At 38.9% G+C, this 19,458-nt stretch overlaps 1 protein-coding gene across 6 annotated transcripts; it reads left to right on the top strand.

Annotated features, from left to right (window-relative positions):
- Positions 1–1,147: 1,147 nt before the first annotated feature.
- RAB5A (RAB5A, member RAS oncogene family) lies at positions 1,148–19,425 on the top strand. 6 transcript variants are annotated; one of them, XM_054191260.1, is made up of 7 exons: positions 1,161–1,243; positions 4,127–4,153; positions 8,310–8,560; positions 12,249–12,400; positions 13,365–13,487; positions 14,835–14,928; positions 15,438–17,442. In XM_054191260.1, the coding sequence occupies exons 3-7, from the start codon at positions 8,398–8,400 to the stop codon at positions 15,503–15,505; spliced, it is 600 nt and encodes a 199-aa protein (XP_054047235.1). In that variant the 5' UTR covers positions 1,161–1,243; positions 4,127–4,153; positions 8,310–8,397; the 3' UTR covers positions 15,506–17,442. The 6 variants fall into 6 exon arrangements, with proteins under 6 accessions (XP_054047232.1, XP_054047235.1, XP_054047236.1 ...); XM_054191261.1 differs by having other exon boundaries at positions 1,162–1,243; positions 15,441–17,442; XM_054191256.1 differs by lacking the exon at positions 15,438–17,442 and adding an exon at positions 17,935–19,425 and having other exon boundaries at positions 1,167–1,243.
- The last annotated feature ends 33 nt before the right edge of the window (positions 19,426–19,458 follow it).

Below are 19,458 nucleotides of genomic sequence, written 5' to 3'. Positions count from 1 at the left end.
ATAAAAAAGGCACACAGGATGACAAAAGTCTTCAGAAAATACACCAGTAATAAAGAAAACCAACGATGTACATCCAACAGTCTCTATAGCAAGGTGTGTTATTTAATATCTGCATGTATTAAGTCAGATTGTTTGTATCCACCTACTAAGTCATCCCAGAGACTCTTCTCCTTGACATTGAGGAGAGTCATAGAACCATAGAAGGGTTCGGGTTGGAAGGGACTTAAAGACCACCTAGTTCCAACCCCCCTGCCATAGGCAGGGATGCCTCCCACTAGACCAGGCTGCTCAAAGCCCCATCCAGCCTGGCCTTTAACACTTCCAGGGATGGGGCATCCACAGCTTCTCCGGGCAACCTGTTCCGGTGTCTCACCGCCCTCAGTGTCCTGTCACTACACTCTTTAGGTACTGAAAGGCCACTATAAAGTCTCCCCGGAGCCTTCTCTTCTCCATACTGAACAACCCCAACTCTCTCAGCCTGGCTCCATAGCAGAGGTGCTCCACCCCTCTGAGCATCTTCGTGACCCTCCTTCTGGACCTGCTCCAACAGGTCCGTGTCTTATGTTTGCAGGCGGGAGGTGCGGGACGCCCGGCGGATTAAACGGCCCAAAGCTCCCACACCCCGCTGAGGGGCCGCCTTTGTAGTCGCTTCTCGGCTACAAAACACCGCCAGACAAGCGGGGCCGGGGCTCCCCTCACCTCCCTCAGGCTCTGCGTCGCGCGCGCCGCCTCGCGCCTCTCCCTGAGGCCCCCGCGCGGGCTGGCACGTGGCGCCCGTTGCGGAGATGGGGGGTGGGTAGGGAAGGAGTTCTAGGGCGCCCCCCCGCGTTGCCATGGTAACGGCCGGGCCCGCGGGGAAGGGGCGGGGGGGAGAGGAAACAAAAGGAAGGGGGAGAAGGTGGGAAATAAGTCACGTGACGTGCGGGCGAACCGGAAGCGCATGCCGCGTGCGGGCCGTGACGTGGCGGCGGTGGCGGAAGTACGTGTTGTGTGAGTGAGTGTGTGTGTGTTTTGGTCGGGGCAGAGGCGGCGGCGGAAGTCGGCGGCGGGCTGGGTGAGGCACGGCTGCGCCCCCGCCCCTCGCCCCCACCCCTCGCCCTCGCCCGCGCCCCGCCGAGGAGCCGCCCCCACCCCCTTACCCCCCCCCCCCCCCCACCTCCTTCGGCCCACCCGCCGGACGGACGGACAGGCGTCGCTCCGCCGCCCGGCTCCCCCTTCTTCCCCGCCGCCGCGGCCCAGACAGGTGAGGAGGCGGTGGCCGGGTGGGGGGCCGCGCTGGCGGAGCAGGGGGGGGCCCGTCGGCGGTGAGGAGGCCGGGGGGGGCCCGTCGGCGGTGAGGAGGCCGGGGGGAGGTGGGCGTCTGTTGTTCGAGGCTCCCGCCGGCGACCGCCTCCTCTGCCCGCGCTGCCGGGCCTTGCGGGGACAGTGGGCCGCCCGGCGTGCGGGCAGGAGAGGCTGGTCTCTCTCTTCCCGTCTCAAAATGGCGCCCCCGATTTTCCCACTTCCCCTTATTCCTGGGCCTGGAAGGGAGCCGCGGGGGAGGGGAGGTGGTGGTGGTGGCGGCGGCGGCGGCGATTGGAGGGGCTGGGCCCGGGACCGCAGCGAGACGGAGGGAACGGCGATCCTCCCTGTGTGCGGGCTCTCCTGCAGTGGGTTATCGCTGCCCGAGCCCAGCTGCAAAGGCAGGGTTGGTCCCTTCGAGTTGCTTGTGAGGTATGGAAGGGGAGGTTGGGAGATGGATCCCTCGCTTTCCCTTTCACTTGCGGCTGGAGGAGGGACGGCGAATAAGGTGGGAAGTAAAATACTTGGACAACACGTCGCCATCCGGGGGATCACGACAGGCGTAGTATACTGAGTATGCTCTACGTGAGACTTAATTGGAACTAAACATAAAGCTAGAGTATGGTGGAGAAGCAAGCCTGTGCTCTCTTACATTTTAGAGGAGAGCTGAATTGTTTAAGAGCTATCAAAGTGTTGCAAGTAGTAGGGCCATTTCTACCTTATGCCTCTTTCAGAGCCTGGGGATGGAAAAGAGAGGCTGAACAGCTGATTAAGCAGCTAAAATTAATCAGCTTCTTCCACATCACACTCAAACCAAGTAAAAAACATGGCATCTTTGTTTTTTCCAATTTGATAGTGACTTTTCAGAGTTGTGGGCAGGCTAGATTGGCATTTGTGTATTGTTATCCTGTAATAAAAAATGTCAGGAAAAAGGCTGAAGTGAGGTGTCTAAAGACAATGATAGTACAGTCATCATCACTTACATTTCCTGTAGGTAAACCAGTTTATCTGAAAGCAATTGGTACTACACATCATTCATGTGAGCTTATGAGACGGCTATTATCTTTAATTGAAAGGCTATGAATATTTTGCAGTGACTGTTGATTCACTTGTTCAACTTAGTCTTATTATGTTTCAGTATAAACTGGCTTACATGTGGTAAGTGTTTTGAGAGTTGTACATGTCACTGTCTTGAACACTGCAGTAAGATGCCACGCTAATTCTGCCAGACCTATAAGGGAATAACAAAAATGTCAGTTAGTAGGAGTGCCTAATAAAGAAGGCTTTTTAGATACAGCTTTTTAAAACATTCAAGATAGTCCTGCATAAATAAATTTCAAGTAGATAACGATTGCAACCTCAACATTAGTCGATATGTCTCTGTTCATGAAGTGTGAAAAAGTTCATTAGAAATTACTACAATAATAAGTGTATTCATGGTAAGAAGCATTGTCATTTGTTTTGAAATATAAAAGTGGTGGAATGTTCCAGTTTTAAATTTACCATGAATTTTTGTTGTGGTCTTTCTTTGGTAATGCACTTAACAGCATTAATTGTAGGAGCAGTGTTAGCTGTCTTAATCTCTTTAGTAGGCTGGCTTTTGTCACTAGTGTTATTTTGATACTTCTGTATTAGCTTTCTTGTAGTTCAAAATAGGCACAGATCTGAATGCTTACATGACTGAATTATGTCATTACATGGTGAGTTTGTAGTTGTTTAGGACTGGTTTTATTTTGTACACAGACTCAATAAAATTTGTGTGGTGATCTATTAAAATACTTATGACTTTCATAAATAAAACTCATTAAAAAATACTATACTAATATGATATACTATACTATATTATACTGCTAATACTAGCAGAATATAAATTTCTCTTCTGAAGTGGTGAGAATACCCAGCATCTGATAAATTACCTGGTAGGATTAGCTGGAGTACTGTTCTAATAATATGCTCCAAACTTTGTTGTTCTGGCATTTCAGCATGGAGCTGCTGTCCCTTTGGGGGATATTCATGAGAAGAGTGAAAGTTCCTACTTACCAGAAGGACCTATGTATTTGTAGTGCCCAAGACTGCAGTGGGCCTTGCCTTTTAACATATGATGGAGTTCTCACATTAAACTCCATGAAAGTAAGAAAATCTCCCTCATTTCTATCCATATGAAGCCATCCATCTAAGAAACTTTGATAGTATTTTCCTCAGCAGATTTTTATACAAGTAATTCCCTTACATAATATCAGTTGAAGAGCTTGGTTCAAGTCAAACATTTGTGTACTTGCTTTTGTGTAGATGAATGAAAATGCCTTTTCAAGGTGTTTTTTGTCCTTCACATGTTCCAAACTTATCAATAGATTGCAAATTTTACTTAGCATACGAAACTGGGGTGGGGGGTGCATTAGTGGATGTTTTTCTGAAGATTTTCACTGGAGCTAAGGGTAGGAAATAGGCAAGGTTGCTAAGCCCTTGAAGTAAGTGTCCAGAATTGTCTTGAAACTGATTTGTCAAAAACTTGAATTTGCAGTGTATGTGTGTAGGGTACTGAATGTAGCATTCTTGTCTTCTGTGTGGTGCTTTTTTATGGTTCTCAAGGCTAGTATTTTACAGGTAACTTAAGGAACTGGAGAGTGAATGAGGCCTGAGGCCTGGAGCATGTGTGGGGTCTGTAGCATTGACGTCTACTTTTAAATCCTGTGAGGCACTGTGTTCAACACACAACTGTGAAAAGAAGAGGCCAAAAACATTCTGTAATGGTTGTGTCAGACTGTAGTACTGCTTCTCTTCTGATTAAGAATTTTTTTTCTGTTTTCATGTTTGTATGCTGGCATCTTGTGAACTTACTGAACAGTTTCAATATCATCTGGAACTTCAAAAGGTGATGATTTCCATGTACACTTATAGAAGGTGTTGCTGGCTTTTTTAGTATAGCAAAATCATCTGGATGTGCTCTATGAGTTTTCCAGTCTTGTATGGTTTTTTTATCCTGAGCTGTTAAAAAGTGGGTGGTATGGCTGTGTCAGGTTTTATTATTAAATTATTAGATATATTGATATCACTATTGAATGAATGATGTTTGCAGTATGTTTCTGGGACTCGATGGCCTTCCTCGCAGGTACCGCGATCTCTATCAGCTTGACAGCTGGTTATTTTTGTACATGGTATCTGAGTCTCTAGAATGATTTCGGGGGGGGGGAGGTGATGTTATAAAGGTGTAAACAACTTTGAAGTTCTGTGATAACTGCAGCTTCTGTAGCTTGGGCATCTATTAAAATTGAATTAGGTATTTTTCTTGACAACCTGTTTCAGCTCTGGGTCCTGAAGTAATTTTGCAAGGGGTAGTAATTACTGGTTTGTGAGTGATATAAATCTGAATAACTAAAAGCTGTAAATGGCCAGTTGAAACAAATAGGTATTATGCAAGTTAAATCAATCTTGCCTTTTTTTTTTCTATCGTGCCTCCTTTTGCTTTCAATATGGGATGGGAAGCAAATAAGTAGTCATAGCGAGTAACCAGTGTAGTGGGTTGAATTCCTCGCAGTGTGTCATCTAGAAATCACTTGCTCCAAAGAGTACTAACTCACGTGGTCATTAGATGTAGCCCCTCTGTCCTTATTAGTGCTGCAGAGTATAGAAGAACATGGGATAAATTAAGAGTCAAGGGTTTTTAATTATTTCATGGTTATCCAAACACAATAGAACGCTACAGCAAACAGATGCGTTTCATTTTAAAACAGAAATAACTTAATTGTCTTCATTACTTTTCCAAAGGAAAAGATAAACAAATGGCTAACAGTATTCTGAGCTACCTGTATTTTGGCTATGCCTTGCTGTTTTCTCTCTTGTAGTATAATCAGGGAGAGATTAACTGTGTCACTGGTCTGTTTTTATCGAAATTGCTCTGCGACTTCTGAAGTGTATTTCAGCAGCATGAGTTGGGAGGGAGGAGTCTTGCTTGAGAACCAGCACACCAGCTATGCGTAAATTGTTTTATGCTGTAAGGATGAAAGGTCTGGTGTTCTTAAAATAACTGGATCCATTCCTGTGTTCTAAAATATTCAACCAAAATTAATTTAATAAGTAAGAATTTTAATATGTAATTATCATAGTACTTAATAATAATGGTGGTGGGATATGCAGGGGCTTTTTTGCTTCATAAAAACATTCACAGAATCATAGAATCATTTAGGTTGGAAAAGACCCTTGGGACCATCGAGTCCAACCATCAACTCCATTCTACAAAGTTCTCCCTTACACCATATCCCCTAACACCACATCTAAACGACTCTTAAACACATTCAGGAATGGTGACTCCACCACCTCCCTGGGCAGCCTATTCCAGTGTCTGACCACTCTTTCTGTGAAGAATTTTTTCCTAATGTCCAGCCTAAACCTACCCTGCTGCAGCTTGAACCCATTCCCTCTTGTTCTATCACCTGTGAGAAGAGACCAGCACCAACCTCTCTACAATGTCCTTTCAAGTAGTTGTAGAGAGCGATGAGGTCTCCCCTCAGCCTCCTCTTCCTCAAACTAAACAGTCCCAGCTCCTTCAATCGCTCCTCATAAGATTTATTCTCCAGGCCCTTCACCAGCTTTGTTGTCCTCCTCTGCCCTCGCTCCAGCACCTCGATATCTCTCTTATATTGAGGTGCCCAGAACTGGACACAATACTCAAGGTGTGGCCTCACCAGTGCTGAGTACAGGGGGACAATCACCTCCCTCCTTCTGCTGGTCACACTATTTCTAATACAAGCCAGGATGCCATTGGCCCTCTTGGCCACCTGGGCACACTGCTGGCTCATGTTCAGCTGCTTGTCCATTAGAACCCCCAGGTCCTTTTCTGCCAGGCAGCTCTCCAGCCACACTTCCCCAAGCCTGTAGCGATGCATGGGGTTGTTGTGGCCCAAGTGCAGGACCCGGCACTTGGCCTTGTTGAAGCTCATACCGTTAGCATTGGCCCATCAATCCAATCTATCCAAGTCTTTCTGTAGAGCCTCCCTATCCTCATGCAGATCAACACTTCCACTTAGCTTCGTGTCATCTGCAAACTTGCACAGTGAAAATTCTTTCACTGTGGTATACTTTCACATGTCTGTAAAAACATGGATGTAAAATTAGATATTTATTAGATCATGTTGAACAACTAAAATTAAAAAAAGTCAGTTGATTTAAGGATATCATAATAGCCAAACAGGAAACAAACTCAGGACAGAAAAGGATGAATACAGGATTAGAATATCCTACCTGGAAGAAGCTAAGTTATTTTGAGAGGTATGTGGAACGGAGCAACATGACCAAACAGGAGTGTCATTAGGATGTTAAAAATATTTTTTTCTAAGACCTATATTCAAGTCTGTTTAGTATGAGAAATAAAATACCAGTTTTTCAACTGTTATGTTGTTGAAGAAATAACGTTAAGATTTCTTTCTCATTTATGGCATGGAAATTAGTTTGTAAGGGAGTATCTTAGTGGAGGATGGCACTCTGCTAGAGTGCTAGAAGCACTTCCCAGAAAAGAAAATTCTTCAGGACTTGTGTGGAGTTTACAAAAGGGAGAGTTAGGAAGGAGAATGAAGGCTTAGTGTCTGAGCTACGTGTATAGTAAACTGCAATGTCAAGTGCCTGATATATGTGCTAAGTGGTTTGAAGTGGGAAGATGGCTAAGACTACTGCTTGGTTTAAAGTGCAGTTGCTTTACCATAAGGAAGAAAGAGCAAAAAGTAATTTGAAAGTAGTAGGTTTGCTTACCTTTTTGCAACATATGTATTAAAGCCATTTTCTGCATTAGGAGAATGTGCTCCAAACTAACTTGCTTGCATCCTATGTACTAGAAAAGCTGTATCCCCAACAAGTGTGCACAATTCAAGTAAATAATCAACTGGAGTAGGACAAAGTTGTAGGCTGTTTTGGGGGGATTTTTTTCTTTTAGCAGAAGTACAGAAGTAGAAGTTTCTCTCGCGAGAGCTGAGTGACCATCACTTAGGTGTATTTCCTGTGGGCTCACTTGGAATTTTGTTTTGGGAACTGGGAGGAAGAAGAATACAGAAAAGTGTTATGGCACTCTTTCATACAGCAATGCCTACCTGCAAAAAGATTTAATCTCTACAGTTAAGTGTGTAAAAACATAGATCTTAAGCTCAGAAGTGATATCAGCAGTGTCTGAAGGCTTCCCTGTCCATATGAATAAATATTGTGATTTTTATTTTTTAAGGTGTTTGAAAGATGAGTAGGCAGACTAAGGAATACACTGTTCATACTTGTTCTTAACGAAGATCTCTGTTGTGAATATTGATCTGCTAGGACATGTGTTAGTATTGGAGATACTAATTTATCATCATATGATAGTTCCCTGGTGGCTTGAACAAAGTGATCTAGAATTCTTACTGGTCAAGACAGTCCATTTTTCTAGATATGGAAGGCTTTCTATTTTTGCTTCTCAAGGTACAATTGTTAACTAGAGAAGGTATTAATGATTTGTATGTCAAGATCTTCTGTACGTTTATTTAAGGAAATTGCATTTGATATACATGATTGAAGTGAATTGATGACGAAGTATACTTGTGAAGAACTTGATGCGATGATTGAGTTTTCACAATTTGGTCAATTTTTTAGCATCCTTTAGTGGTGCTGACTTTGGAATATTGCTTAGCAATAGCAAAACATTGGGTAAAAATATTATTTCTTGTCACTTGATATTTTACCAATAATGTGAAAGTCTGAATCTGTTGTGTTATACTTCAGTCTTGATATGTTAAGAAAAGAGACTGAAGTCTTAGAAGAAGAAACGTAATTGGATTTTAATGTCCTAATTTGAAGCTTTAGTGGGAAGATGGAGTATAGAAGATGATAACTGGTTCCTTTGTCATAGGTTTTGTCTATAGTTGACATCTTAACAGTGACTGTAGTTGTACTCTGGACTATTGACTTTGGTAAATATTAGAACAAGTTATATGTAATCCGTGTTGCATTAGTGAATTAGATTTTTCTTACTTGGTTTGTAAATCTAATACCACCCACTGTCTTTTCATAAACAGGTTGTTACTGGCAGAAGCACCGCTGAGATCTGAATCCTGGAACTTGCTTTCAAGGGCTTGAAACAAAGGACTTCTTTCTAATTTGGGCATGGCTAATCGAGGAGCAACAAGACCCAATGGGCCAAATGCTGGAAATAAAATTTGCCAGTTCAAACTAGTACTTTTAGGAGAGTCTGCAGTTGGCAAATCAAGTTTGGTGCTTCGTTTTGTAAAAGGACAGTTTCATGAGTTTCAAGAAAGTACGATTGGAGGTGAGAAAGTTACCCTGTTGATTTGTTTCACGCTGAGTTTATATTGCCCTTGACAACCTTGAACGTAACAGCACTTCTAGAGTGGGTCATTGACAGCAAGGATCAAATCTGTGCCCTATCTGTAGTTGAGAACTATAAGTTTCGAAGCTAAAAGCTGTGGTTGGCACAAGGCTGTAGCAAACATCCATGTCAAGTGAGAAAGCAAATGGGTGCTTGAACTGCATAGTTTTGAAAACTGGGCTTGATGTTACATTTTGTTTGTGGGTGGATGTATGTCTGTTTTAATTATGCTGTATGCTTAATGCATGAAATAACTGCTTCATAAGAATTAAGAACTTAGTTTCTGTGAAAAAAAAGAAAAAGTGCTGCATCTTCCAAAAAGGTTGTGTTGTCACTTATGCATCCTGGCTTTGCTTTTGATTTGGGAGAACTTGCTACATTTCTGGATATACCTTTCTTTGTTAGTAATCACAGAATTTAATGTACTGTTTTTATATTTTGTGACTTCAAACAAAACAGCTGCTGGCTACTAGAATTAAAAAAAGAAAATCTGTTTAACTGTGAACAGATTTTATCCACCTTTTTATTTGTTGTTCTTTGAGCTGTATTCCTCCTTAGTTGAATTTAAACTTATCCTAAAACTACCTAATGGCATACAGACTTCAACAAAATATGGATTTTATGGATTGATAAATATTCTCTAGTAGTCCCTGTTGCTGCTTGCATGAATCAGTCTGTTTCATTGTAATATTTATGTGAAGCAGTTTCAGTGGTCTGTATGTGTCTTTACATGTATTGTTGAAATGTAAAAAAATCTACAAAGCTTACAAAAATAAATATAAGCTGGATTTCATTCCACCATTGTTTACCCTATTTCTAGCTGTTACATGTGTTTATTTTGTATATCTGTCAGCATAAATGGAGAATCTCTTTTTTTTTTTTTTTCTCCTTTAGCAGTCTTATTAATGCTCGCTTTTGGCTTTGTATGTTTCATAATGGCTTTAGGATAGGTGTTAGTGTGAAAGGTTTCTGTATTATCTCATACAACTACGTGGTAATGTGGAGGGCCTTCTCAAAGATCTATAGTGAATTAATTTCCCAATATCAATGTGGTTTTTAGTTTAAAAAAAAAAAGTTAAAATTAAGTGAAATCCATTGTTCGATTTCAGCATGCTTCGATTCATTTAACTTCCTTTTTGTTTTTTCTTTATTTAGTGTACAGGTAGAACTAGGGATAACCCAAACGTTTTAACACTGTTTAAAATCTATACAAAAGGTTAAACAAGAGCTTAAGTTAAAGTTCAGGTATATAGAGTTTAGTGTAATCTCTGTATTAACTTGTGTGTCTTCTATATAAAATAGAAACAAGGAAATGCCATATAATACAGCTGAGAGATCCTAAATGCAGCAATGTTGGGATTCAGAAAAACTTTTCTATAGAGAAAGCTAACTCTGTAGCTTGCAGTTGCCTAAGGCATAATTTTTTTTGTATATAGAAGGGCCTTTTAACAAAGAGAGGCTTATGTGCATTGTGAATCTGAATAAAAACATCTGAAAGAGAGTGCTGTTAAAGGCAGGCATGTTGGATGGTAGTGGTGTGGTTTTGCCACTTCAGACTAGCGTAGCAATGCCTGTTCATTGCTTAAGACAAAAGTATGGCTGTTAAGGAAGATAGGCTTTCAGATAATTAACACAGCTGATTAATTGTCAATTTACTATGGCCTTGCTGTAGTAAGATAGAAGAAAGTTACCTTGTTTGCAGAAATTAACTGGCGTTTGACGGTGGTTGAAATGTCTGTTTCAACAAAAACAAGGTGTCTTAAAATAAACCCCTTGTTTTAATTCTCTTTGAGTACATCCCTTCATGTATGGAATGTAGGTAAATTCTTCTGTTGAAGAGAGTAATGCCTGTATGAACTTCAGATTCCACTTGTTTAACATGTTGTCTCTGCCTTGGAGAAATGTAATATTGAGCTGGTTCTGAGGATGAAACCTTTAGCCTGGTGCAGGATGTTTTTTTTTTTTTTCTCTTTATTTTGGTTCTGGGCTGCTTAGGGAGCTACCAAGAGGAGCCTGTTTTACCAGTGCTTGGATATTTAGCATTTAGAGAGATTTATGGTGATTGAACATTGGAACATCAAAGCCCTTACCATCTCCAACCTGCCTGTTCATCTGTGATGGATGCTAATACCCCTGAAGCAGGAACACCTGACAACTTAACTAGTCAGCTTCTGTATGTTAGTTACAATGTCCTTTATAAAGCAAGATTGACTTGCTTTTGGTTTGCTGTAATAACCTGAGTTGAAAGTTGCAACAGTTTTGGAATGATTCATAGGCTGTGATGTCTTGGAGTATGCGGGACAGGGCAATATCCTTGGTATGCAAGGGTTATTTATGGGTCAGTGCCTCTTCAGACATTTGATTTAAATTGGTCACGTTCTGTCAGTATGCTTGGTGATGGAAGTCTCCAGTTTCACCAAGTAGGGGGCCTCCTTTAGCATTTCATCAAGCAGAAGGTTTTAAATGTTTTTTGTTGTTGTTGTTCTTAGTGGAAGGAGCAAGGGCAAGCCAGTCTAAAGTATTTCATTAATGTCTGTCATGACTGGGAAAACAACTCCAAGCATTTATGCTTGATTGCTCAAACTTTCATCTAAATTCTTGGGATTGTTGCATCTTCTCCTGTGTATGTACTATAACTGGGCAAACAACGTGACTATAAAGCAGGTAATCAAGACAGCTTGTCAGACCACTGTAATAGCTGTGTGCTTATTTTTAAACTTCAAAAGCTACGGTAAAACAGATGGCTGAGTTAAAACTCAAAGGGTTAAGAGAACTCAGTAGAAGGAAATTTTGCTTTTCAGTGTTTGGTTGTGTGTGGTTTTTTTTTCTTCCCCAAGATATTATTCTAGCTTAGTTTTGTAATATGGGTTTCTATGATGTGTGGGTACTCACTTCCATGTTGCTATTAAGTACCTTAATCTGAATGGAAAGTCTTTAATAGGAGTGTTTGCAGACTTGGAATAAGATACTGTTTTCTGCACTTAGAAGACCATTATTTATGGTGGTACTTTCAGCTGTAGTTGCAATGGATGCAAGTTTCCCTGAAACTGCAGGCTGTTGGGGTTATGCTAAAACTAATTATTGAGATCACTTGCAAAGTCAAAAATATGTCTGCTTTAAAAACAAGGACTCTTGAGAAGTGATTCTTTCTTCCGTACCCGTTAGCTAAGGTGGAGTTGTCAGGAGCTGAAACTCAAGGCTTTAAAATACTGTTCAAGTAATATAAATGTGTGTAGAACTGTAAATATCTGAACTGTTGGATTATAGCCTGATGGGATGCTGTTACTGGTACTCTGTACAGTCTGTTGAAGCAGGATGAAGTGTATGTAGAAGGCTTAAGAAAAGGCTTGTTGTTACTCAGATTAACTATTACTGAAAAAAAAAGGGAATTCTTTCCAATTACTGCATTCTTGTGTCTTTAACTTAAGGAAAGATTGGTTGTTTAAATAGCTGTTCTGTGTTAAACAGAGTTATGGTCGATCAGGTAGTGCTTGCTTCAGACCTGCTATATTTTAATAATAGGCTTAAATTGTTTAAGGAAATCATATTTGCATCTCTGAATATAATTTTATGTGAATATAGAGATATAAGCAGACTTCTGGTTTCAGCACCTCTATCTTTTTTGTAGCTGCTTTTCTAACCCAGACTGTATGTCTCGACGATACAACAGTAAAATTTGAAATTTGGGATACAGCTGGGCAAGAGCGATACCACAGTTTAGCACCCATGTACTACAGAGGAGCGCAAGCAGCTATAGTGGTATACGACATTACAAATGAGGTAAGTAATATATTAGGGAGGCACAAGGGAGACTTGTAAGTTAGCAGTCTTGCATTGATTTTTTTTTTTTCCTTAATTTTTCTTGCTGACTTGTGTGAATCAGCTCATCATTTCATAGAATCATAGAATGGGTTGGAAGGGACCTTTAAAGGTCACCTAGTCCAGTGCCTCTGCCATGGGCAGGGACACCTCCCACTAGATCAGGTTGCTTATTGCATATTGGACTATGTAATGTTAAATAGTGTTTGTAAACTTACCGTGTGAAAAGACTGTTTCTAGGGTTTTTGTCTTTAAAAAAAAAAAAAAAGAGAAAGAAAGCAAATTTCATTGTAGAAGTGTTTCAAACCCACCTATAAATCAGTTCACCAGAACTGAGCTGTTACTCTTACTACGTTGCTGATGGCAATTTATTTCTGATAGTGAAAGACATTATTTTAATATTGTATTACTGCAAGTTACGGGTAAGGATTGGAAAGGTAGCAAGACCAAAACCTGAGGTTTTTTGATTTCTTTTTATTTGAACTTAGATTGGATAAACTTCATTTGTTTTTGGTAAAATGAGACTTAAAAACCCTCAAAAAAACCAGAAACCCTGTACCATAATGAACAGTGCTCAGTAATTAGAAAATGTTTTGAGGCCTTTTCAATATAGCTTGATTCCTCTAGAGGAAAAAATAAAAATCCCATTTACTCTCTTAACCACTTCTCTTTCCTTACTCTGTCTACAAAAAGATCTTCCTATCTCTACTTACTTACTTCAGCATTATCTCAACTAAGCACATTTGAGAACTAAGCTTGGAATGTTTAATTTTGAAAGCTCAGTTGACAAGTTGGAATGCCTTTGGACAAAGGTAGCAGCCTCGTGTTGGCCTCTTGCTTGAAGTATCGATAACAGAGATTGGGATAATAGATGAGTACAAAAGGATGATAAAACTCAGTTGCATCATTTTGCAATCATTAACAGGAGTCCTTTGCCAGAGCGAAAAATTGGGTCAAAGAACTTCAGCGGCAAGCAAGTCCTAACATTGTAATAGCTTTAGCAGGAAACAAAGCTGATCTAGCTAACAAAAGAGCTGTGGATTTCCAGGTATGTACATAACTTCTATTTATAGAAATAACATTTTGTTGGAATAGAAAGTAAATAAACCTACAAGGAGCTTCTATGCATAGCCTAGCTAGTTATAGAGGTCATGCTGTTAAATACAAACATCAACTGAGAGTAATTAAATTACACATGCTACTGAAAAATTATTTCTGTACAAGTGATATGTAGCAGTAGACTTTTTTGAATAATTAAGTTTGACTTTGAGGAATAACTAATTTATTTGCATATCTTTAAGGCTAATTGAATTTCTGTTCTTTGATCTGACCTCTTCCTGTCTTCTGCCTGAAATTATGGGTAACTAGGGTTTCAGTGCATGAGAGAGCAGTAACTCTCAGTGCAAACCATTTGTTGTGACTTGTCAGCAGGAGAATTTTGGTTATTGTATGATACGAAGCTGATTGATGCGTTTAACTTGCTGGGCTATACTCTTGAAGTGGTGTTCAAGTTTTAGTTGTGCTTTTCATGGCATTCTTTTTGGTTTAGTGGATGTATCTGTGCTCTTGCTGCCATGTTTTGTCTTCTAGAAAGTTTAACCAAGTCATTGGAACATAGCTTCCAAAGCAAATAAAACTTACTGCAGATGGTTCTGGTCCATTCATGATTGGTTGAATTTGAATTAAGATCATATTTATTAGTCATTAATTCTCCTACGGTTTTAATCTGTATTTGGTGTCACTGTGTGAGATACTGCTGTATATAGTAATATATATATATAGGTTTGTAACTGTAAGAGTCAGACTATGAAGGTTAGCAGTGTTTTAGGTATTTTTCTGCCACGATTCAACAACTTGATTTTCTGATTTTTATATTTCCGTGTCCATTGTAACATAAAGTTGTGTGACAGAAAACCTTCGTGTTTTGTGAAAAATTGTGTTAGTTAACAAATTTCATACATGTGTGCAGTCAAAAACTTAATCAAATTTAATTACCAAAGTAGAACTATGTTTACTATGTTTACTGGTTTTTGTACAATTACAATATTAACATTGTTCAAATGTTCATTTTTTGTTCATGTGGATTCATGGGCTTCTTGCAGGCTTGACAATCCTCATTGCAAAGCACATTTTAGATTTCTGGGTATTTGATAATGTGTTATTTCACATATAGTTACATAGATCGTAGAAGATGTCACTTAAATGAATGTAGAATGCTGTAGATTTTTTTCATCAGATATTCTGTAGTTTGGCGTTTTTCAGATTTCCTATTGAATGCAAAGGCAGTTAATGTAATCATAAGAAGCTGAATTGGCTAACAGGAAGTGTACAATGTGTAATGATTGGGTGATTTTTTTTTTTAAGTGAAGTAATGCATTCTTATTTTAATTTTCAGGAAGCACAGGCTTATGCAGATGACAACAGCTTATTGTTCATGGAGACGTCTGCCAAAACATCTATGAACGTAAATGAAATATTCATGGCAATTGGTGAGTTTACAAACAAACAGAGAATTTAAGGGAATTGTTTTCATGAGATTCATACCATCACAATCTTCCTAACCCAAGATCTTTGTTTTTCACCTAAATTATTTCTGACACTGAAGTTTCCTTAGGCCTTTTCAGATCCCTTTTGATGTTCAGAAGTCAGATAAACTTACTTGAAGCACAATTGCACAAGTCTTCTGTCAAGCGCAAAAACACTTGGATTAATTTGGAATAGCTAAGATATAGGTTACTTTTGAATTCTATCAGCAAGTTGTGTATACCTGCTTTGATTTCATGGTCAAAACTTGTACTGCTTTAAGTTCAAGCAAAATAAAGCTTTAGTTGTTATATATAAAACCCCCAACTTTCCCATGGTATAGGTTAACCATAAAAAAAGGTTTACACAGCTTTTCTTAATTGTAAGATGTACTTGGCTTTGTTTATCAAATTAGTATAAGAATGTAAGTGAAAAGTGCATAAATGTGTGCCTTCTGATGGTATGTTCTTTGCAGCAGATTCCACACTGCATCAAATAGGTGCAGAACCTGGAATGATGTTCCTTTTTATGAGACAATGGTAATTGAAGCTGGAAACATTTCAAAGTGGGAGAATGATAAAGGACTTAAAAAAAAAAAAGTCAAGTATTCATTTTAGTCTAAGCAAAATATTTGCTAAATACACTTTGTGTTAAAATTTTGTTTGAATTCCAAATGTAGCTATCCAAAAGTTGTGCCAAAGATGACAATGTGTGCTTAAATTCAATGTCCGAGTATAAGTAAAGGACACTTCATGTGAAAAGTAAATTTACTAACATATTTTTAGCCCCAGCAATCTTCAGGATTTCTATAGAGATGCTAACATGTAATAGTAAGTATAAATTACTAAGAAATTTTGTGAATTCCACTGATACAGAAGTGTATTCCATTGTTAATAAACAAATTGAAAGTGGAAGAAAAAGAAAGTATACATTTTTAGGTGGGTCACCAACCTATATATTAATAACCTTAATCACAGTAGTAGTTCTGCTACTGGGAAATAGTAATGTATACTGTCAAATAACATTATTAAATCTGTTTCGTATTTTGCACTGCAGTGACTTCTGTCCCACTTCTTTTTGTGAAAAAACAGTATTACTATCAAAATTACATGTTTCTAAAGAGCTCTTATCTTCTGCTTTCCAAATCAGTAAAGCAGAAGGTAATTTACGGTGTGGTTCAAACTTCCAGCAGATGCAAATTAAATTATCACTATAGCAACACTTTATAACAAGTACTTGCTTCATATTAACTATAAATACTTGGGGGGAAAAAAACATTTAACTGTGTGAGTAGAAAGTATATTTTTCTCATAAATGCTTAAGATAGGCCTGCATTTAATGATACAGAAATGCTCAATTACACCATTCTGGTGAAATTTTAAAATTAACTTGCTTAAAGGTGCATTTTACATCCTGTTCAAAAAAAGAAAATTGAATCCCCAAAGTCTGATAACTTTCTTGGTAATTTGTTATATCAACAATAATTTTTACCTCTCCGTATTTTAATGAAGTATACAAAGTAAATCTGAGAAATCAATGCCCATTTAGTACCTGGGTATTTTGTCTGCAAGGTTGGTTGTCCGTGTGAGTGTTCTTTCACATTGATGGGTGAAATTCAGCTTTGTTGGTGCATCAGAACAAAATCTGTGCGGCAGTGGTCCCTGAAAGGAAATCTAGACAAGGATACAAGGATATAAGTATTGCATGGAACTGGGAATGGCCTTCTGCACAACATGGATGTGGTTCTAAGGACCATGAGTAAATATGATCGTCAAAAATGGGAGAAAATGAAAAATGAGAACATGAACAGAATTGTGGGATGAAAGCTACAGCTGCTTGTAAATGGACTGCTTTGCAGCTCATTCAGAACTACCAGTTGAAAAAATTCATAGTAATTTACAATTCTAGAATGTATCTAGAATCCAAAATGACACTGCTCTGAAGACTTTTTTTTCTTTTAATGGTGCTTTGTCCCTTTGTACTGTCTCAGCAACTTAGTATTGTGTGAATTCTTGTGTTTTGTCACAGAATTGTGGAACAGCCCAGGTTGGAAGGAACCTCAAAATATAGTCTGGTCGAGCCTTCCATTGGAAAGGGAGCCTAGATGAGATTATCTAGCATCCTGAGATCTTCCAGCACCACAACACATCTTGTTGATGTGTACTCTGATGGATTTCTGGCTGTGATACTTGCGTGTCATTCCTTTTATGAAAACTCGTTCTTTTAAAAGCTGGCCAAAGTAATTACTTTGGAGTCGAAGCATGCAGCCAAACTGTAAAACAGGAATGGCTGTTGGCTCCCAGTAACATGAGCAGGACAGCCCCATGGAAGTCCTTTTACGTAGAATTTAGCAATTTTCTGATGATGAGAAAGCTAGGGGGAGCTACTGCTCAGAAGGGTAACAAGAAGGTGCCTTGTACCTAGAAGGACAACAAAGAAATTATCACAGTCAATTGACTAATACAAGCTGAAGAGCAAGAGACAGCTTGGGCGGGGGGGGGGGGGAAGAGGAGAGACTTGATCTAGTGCTGAGGGCCATTTTGTATGTTGTATGCAAATACTTATTCTGGAGAGAAAGCTGGGCAGCAGTTTGATCCATTTCTGTCTGTGTTTTGTCCCTTTTTTATTCTTTGTATATGTTTCAGCAGTAACAGCCTGATCTTAAAGCCTGTTCTGTGTAGGTGGATTCCCAGAAGAGCTGTCATTTACTGGCATAGCATACCTGTGCAGATACATTTTAAGTGCTCAAGTTACTAATGCATTTCAAAAATGCTCTTGAAAATCATAGATAAGGTAGTTAATCATTAAGAAGTTAAGTGTCAACTTCTTTTATTACCAACACACTGAATCAAACCAGGTTTTGGAGTGATTACATTGATATGCTTATAGAGTAGTAGTGTTGACTGTGTACTCAGGTCATTTAATCTTAATTCAGTTTTAGCTTTAACTCTTATTTCTGGTTGAATTTGTAGCAAAAAAATTGCCCAAGAATGAACCACAGAATGCAGGAGCCAACTCTGCCAGAGGAAGAGGAGTAGACCTTACTGAACCCACGCAATCACCCAAGAGTCAATGTTGTAGTAACTAAAACATCAATTGCTTTAAACTGTTCTGAATATTCTTCTGCTTCCTAACTGTTAATAACCATGGAATTGGAGTGCTTAACCTGGCCCAGTACAGCTTCCAAACAGCGAAGAGACTTATGATAATAGCCAAGTTCATGATACAGAGTTTTCTTTTGACCTAAAATTTTAACAACATGCATGTATCCACCACTGGCTGTAATGTTTCAGCAGTAGAGGAGAGATGGAATCGGAATAAACTTCCTTCAGTTGAAAGGTTTTAAAAATCACTTACCATTAGAGGTGTAGAAGAACTACTTTCCGTGGACCTAATTGGCCAGTTCCTGTAGCCTCAATACTGATTGCTGTTATAATAAATAGAATTGGGACTCTTCATAATTCTCAATTGTGCTTTAAAACCTTTTTAGAAACAGGGTCTAAAAATTACTTAAACTTAGTCACAGTATTGATGCAACCAGTTGTTTCTGCAGGTATCTACTGTTTAGTTATACATTCCATAGTTTAATAATTTAATTACAAATAATACTTGCATTAACAATTTTAAGAATTCTGTGCTTGCAGGAAAGTGGAGTTTTAGTTGGTACACTGTATGTAAATTATATCAACCCAGTTAGTTATCTAAAGGAATTAGTGATAAATCAAGTTTAACTTCATTTCTAATCTGTTCAGAGGGTACAGACCAGTAAATTCAACTTTATGACTTAGGATTTTTTTTTTTCTTCTACAAACTGTAAGAGCTCTTCAAGTAAAACAACAACAAACTTGGTGTCTGTGAGTCCTTTCTTGGTTTTGATCATTGCTGGCCATTACAGTTTTTGTTTTTCCCCTAAGGAAAAAAATAGTGCACTAACGATTATGTACATCCAACTTGATTTTAAATTTGGATATTAATGTACTGTAAATAGGTACTCTGCATTGTAGTCTACATTTGTTTAATACTTTCTGTAATATTTAAGAGTTGCTTAAAGGTATACAGAATGTACAGTTACTTAAGGCTAATTTTTTTCCTCTCTAATCAAAGGGGGTTCTGAGTTCTTCCTTTACGGCTAGAACAGTAATAAATGATGCTCCTGTATCTGTAACATGAGTACTGCTGTCTGTCAGTAATGAACTTTGCAACTTTGTTTTCCAAAGTACATTTTATTTTGATCTGTCCAGTATATTGCACTAATTCTTTTAGTTATTTTCATTATATGAAATCTACCAAGTGTGTCAGAAGAGATGAATTAGTCTATTAAATGTTGAACTGATAGCAGAAACTTACTTGTGCAGATTTAAAATTTGCAGTAATCTGGGTTTAGCAAGGAAAATGACAGTTCACCAGTGTTTAGTTTTATATTGAGGTGCTCAGGTTTGAATAAAGTGGTTTAAAAAAAAAAAAGATATTTTTGATTACTGTTTATTATTGAGAGT

The sequence above is a fragment of the Rissa tridactyla genome, chromosome 2 (genome assembly GCF_028500815.1).
Source record: "Rissa tridactyla isolate bRisTri1 chromosome 2, bRisTri1.patW.cur.20221130, whole genome shotgun sequence".
NCBI classification, from domain to species: domain Eukaryota; kingdom Metazoa; phylum Chordata; class Aves; order Charadriiformes; family Laridae; genus Rissa; species Rissa tridactyla.
The sequence above is the reverse complement of the archived record's forward strand: the minus strand, read 5'-3'. Positions and strand labels throughout refer to the sequence as shown.

Excerpts from the sequence above, each read along its gene's own strand:
- RAB5A (XM_054191257.1), top strand. The coding sequence starts at position 8,398 with ATGGCTAATCGAGGAGCAACAAGACCCAATGGGCCAAATGCTGGAAAT. Across the intron at positions 12,401-13,364 it reads TATACGACATTACAAATGAG|GAGTCCTTTGCCAGAGCGAA; the intron begins GTAAGTAATATA and ends AATCATTAACAG. Across the intron at positions 13,488-14,834 it reads AAAGAGCTGTGGATTTCCAG|GAAGCACAGGCTTATGCAGA; the intron begins GTATGTACATAA and ends TTTAATTTTCAG.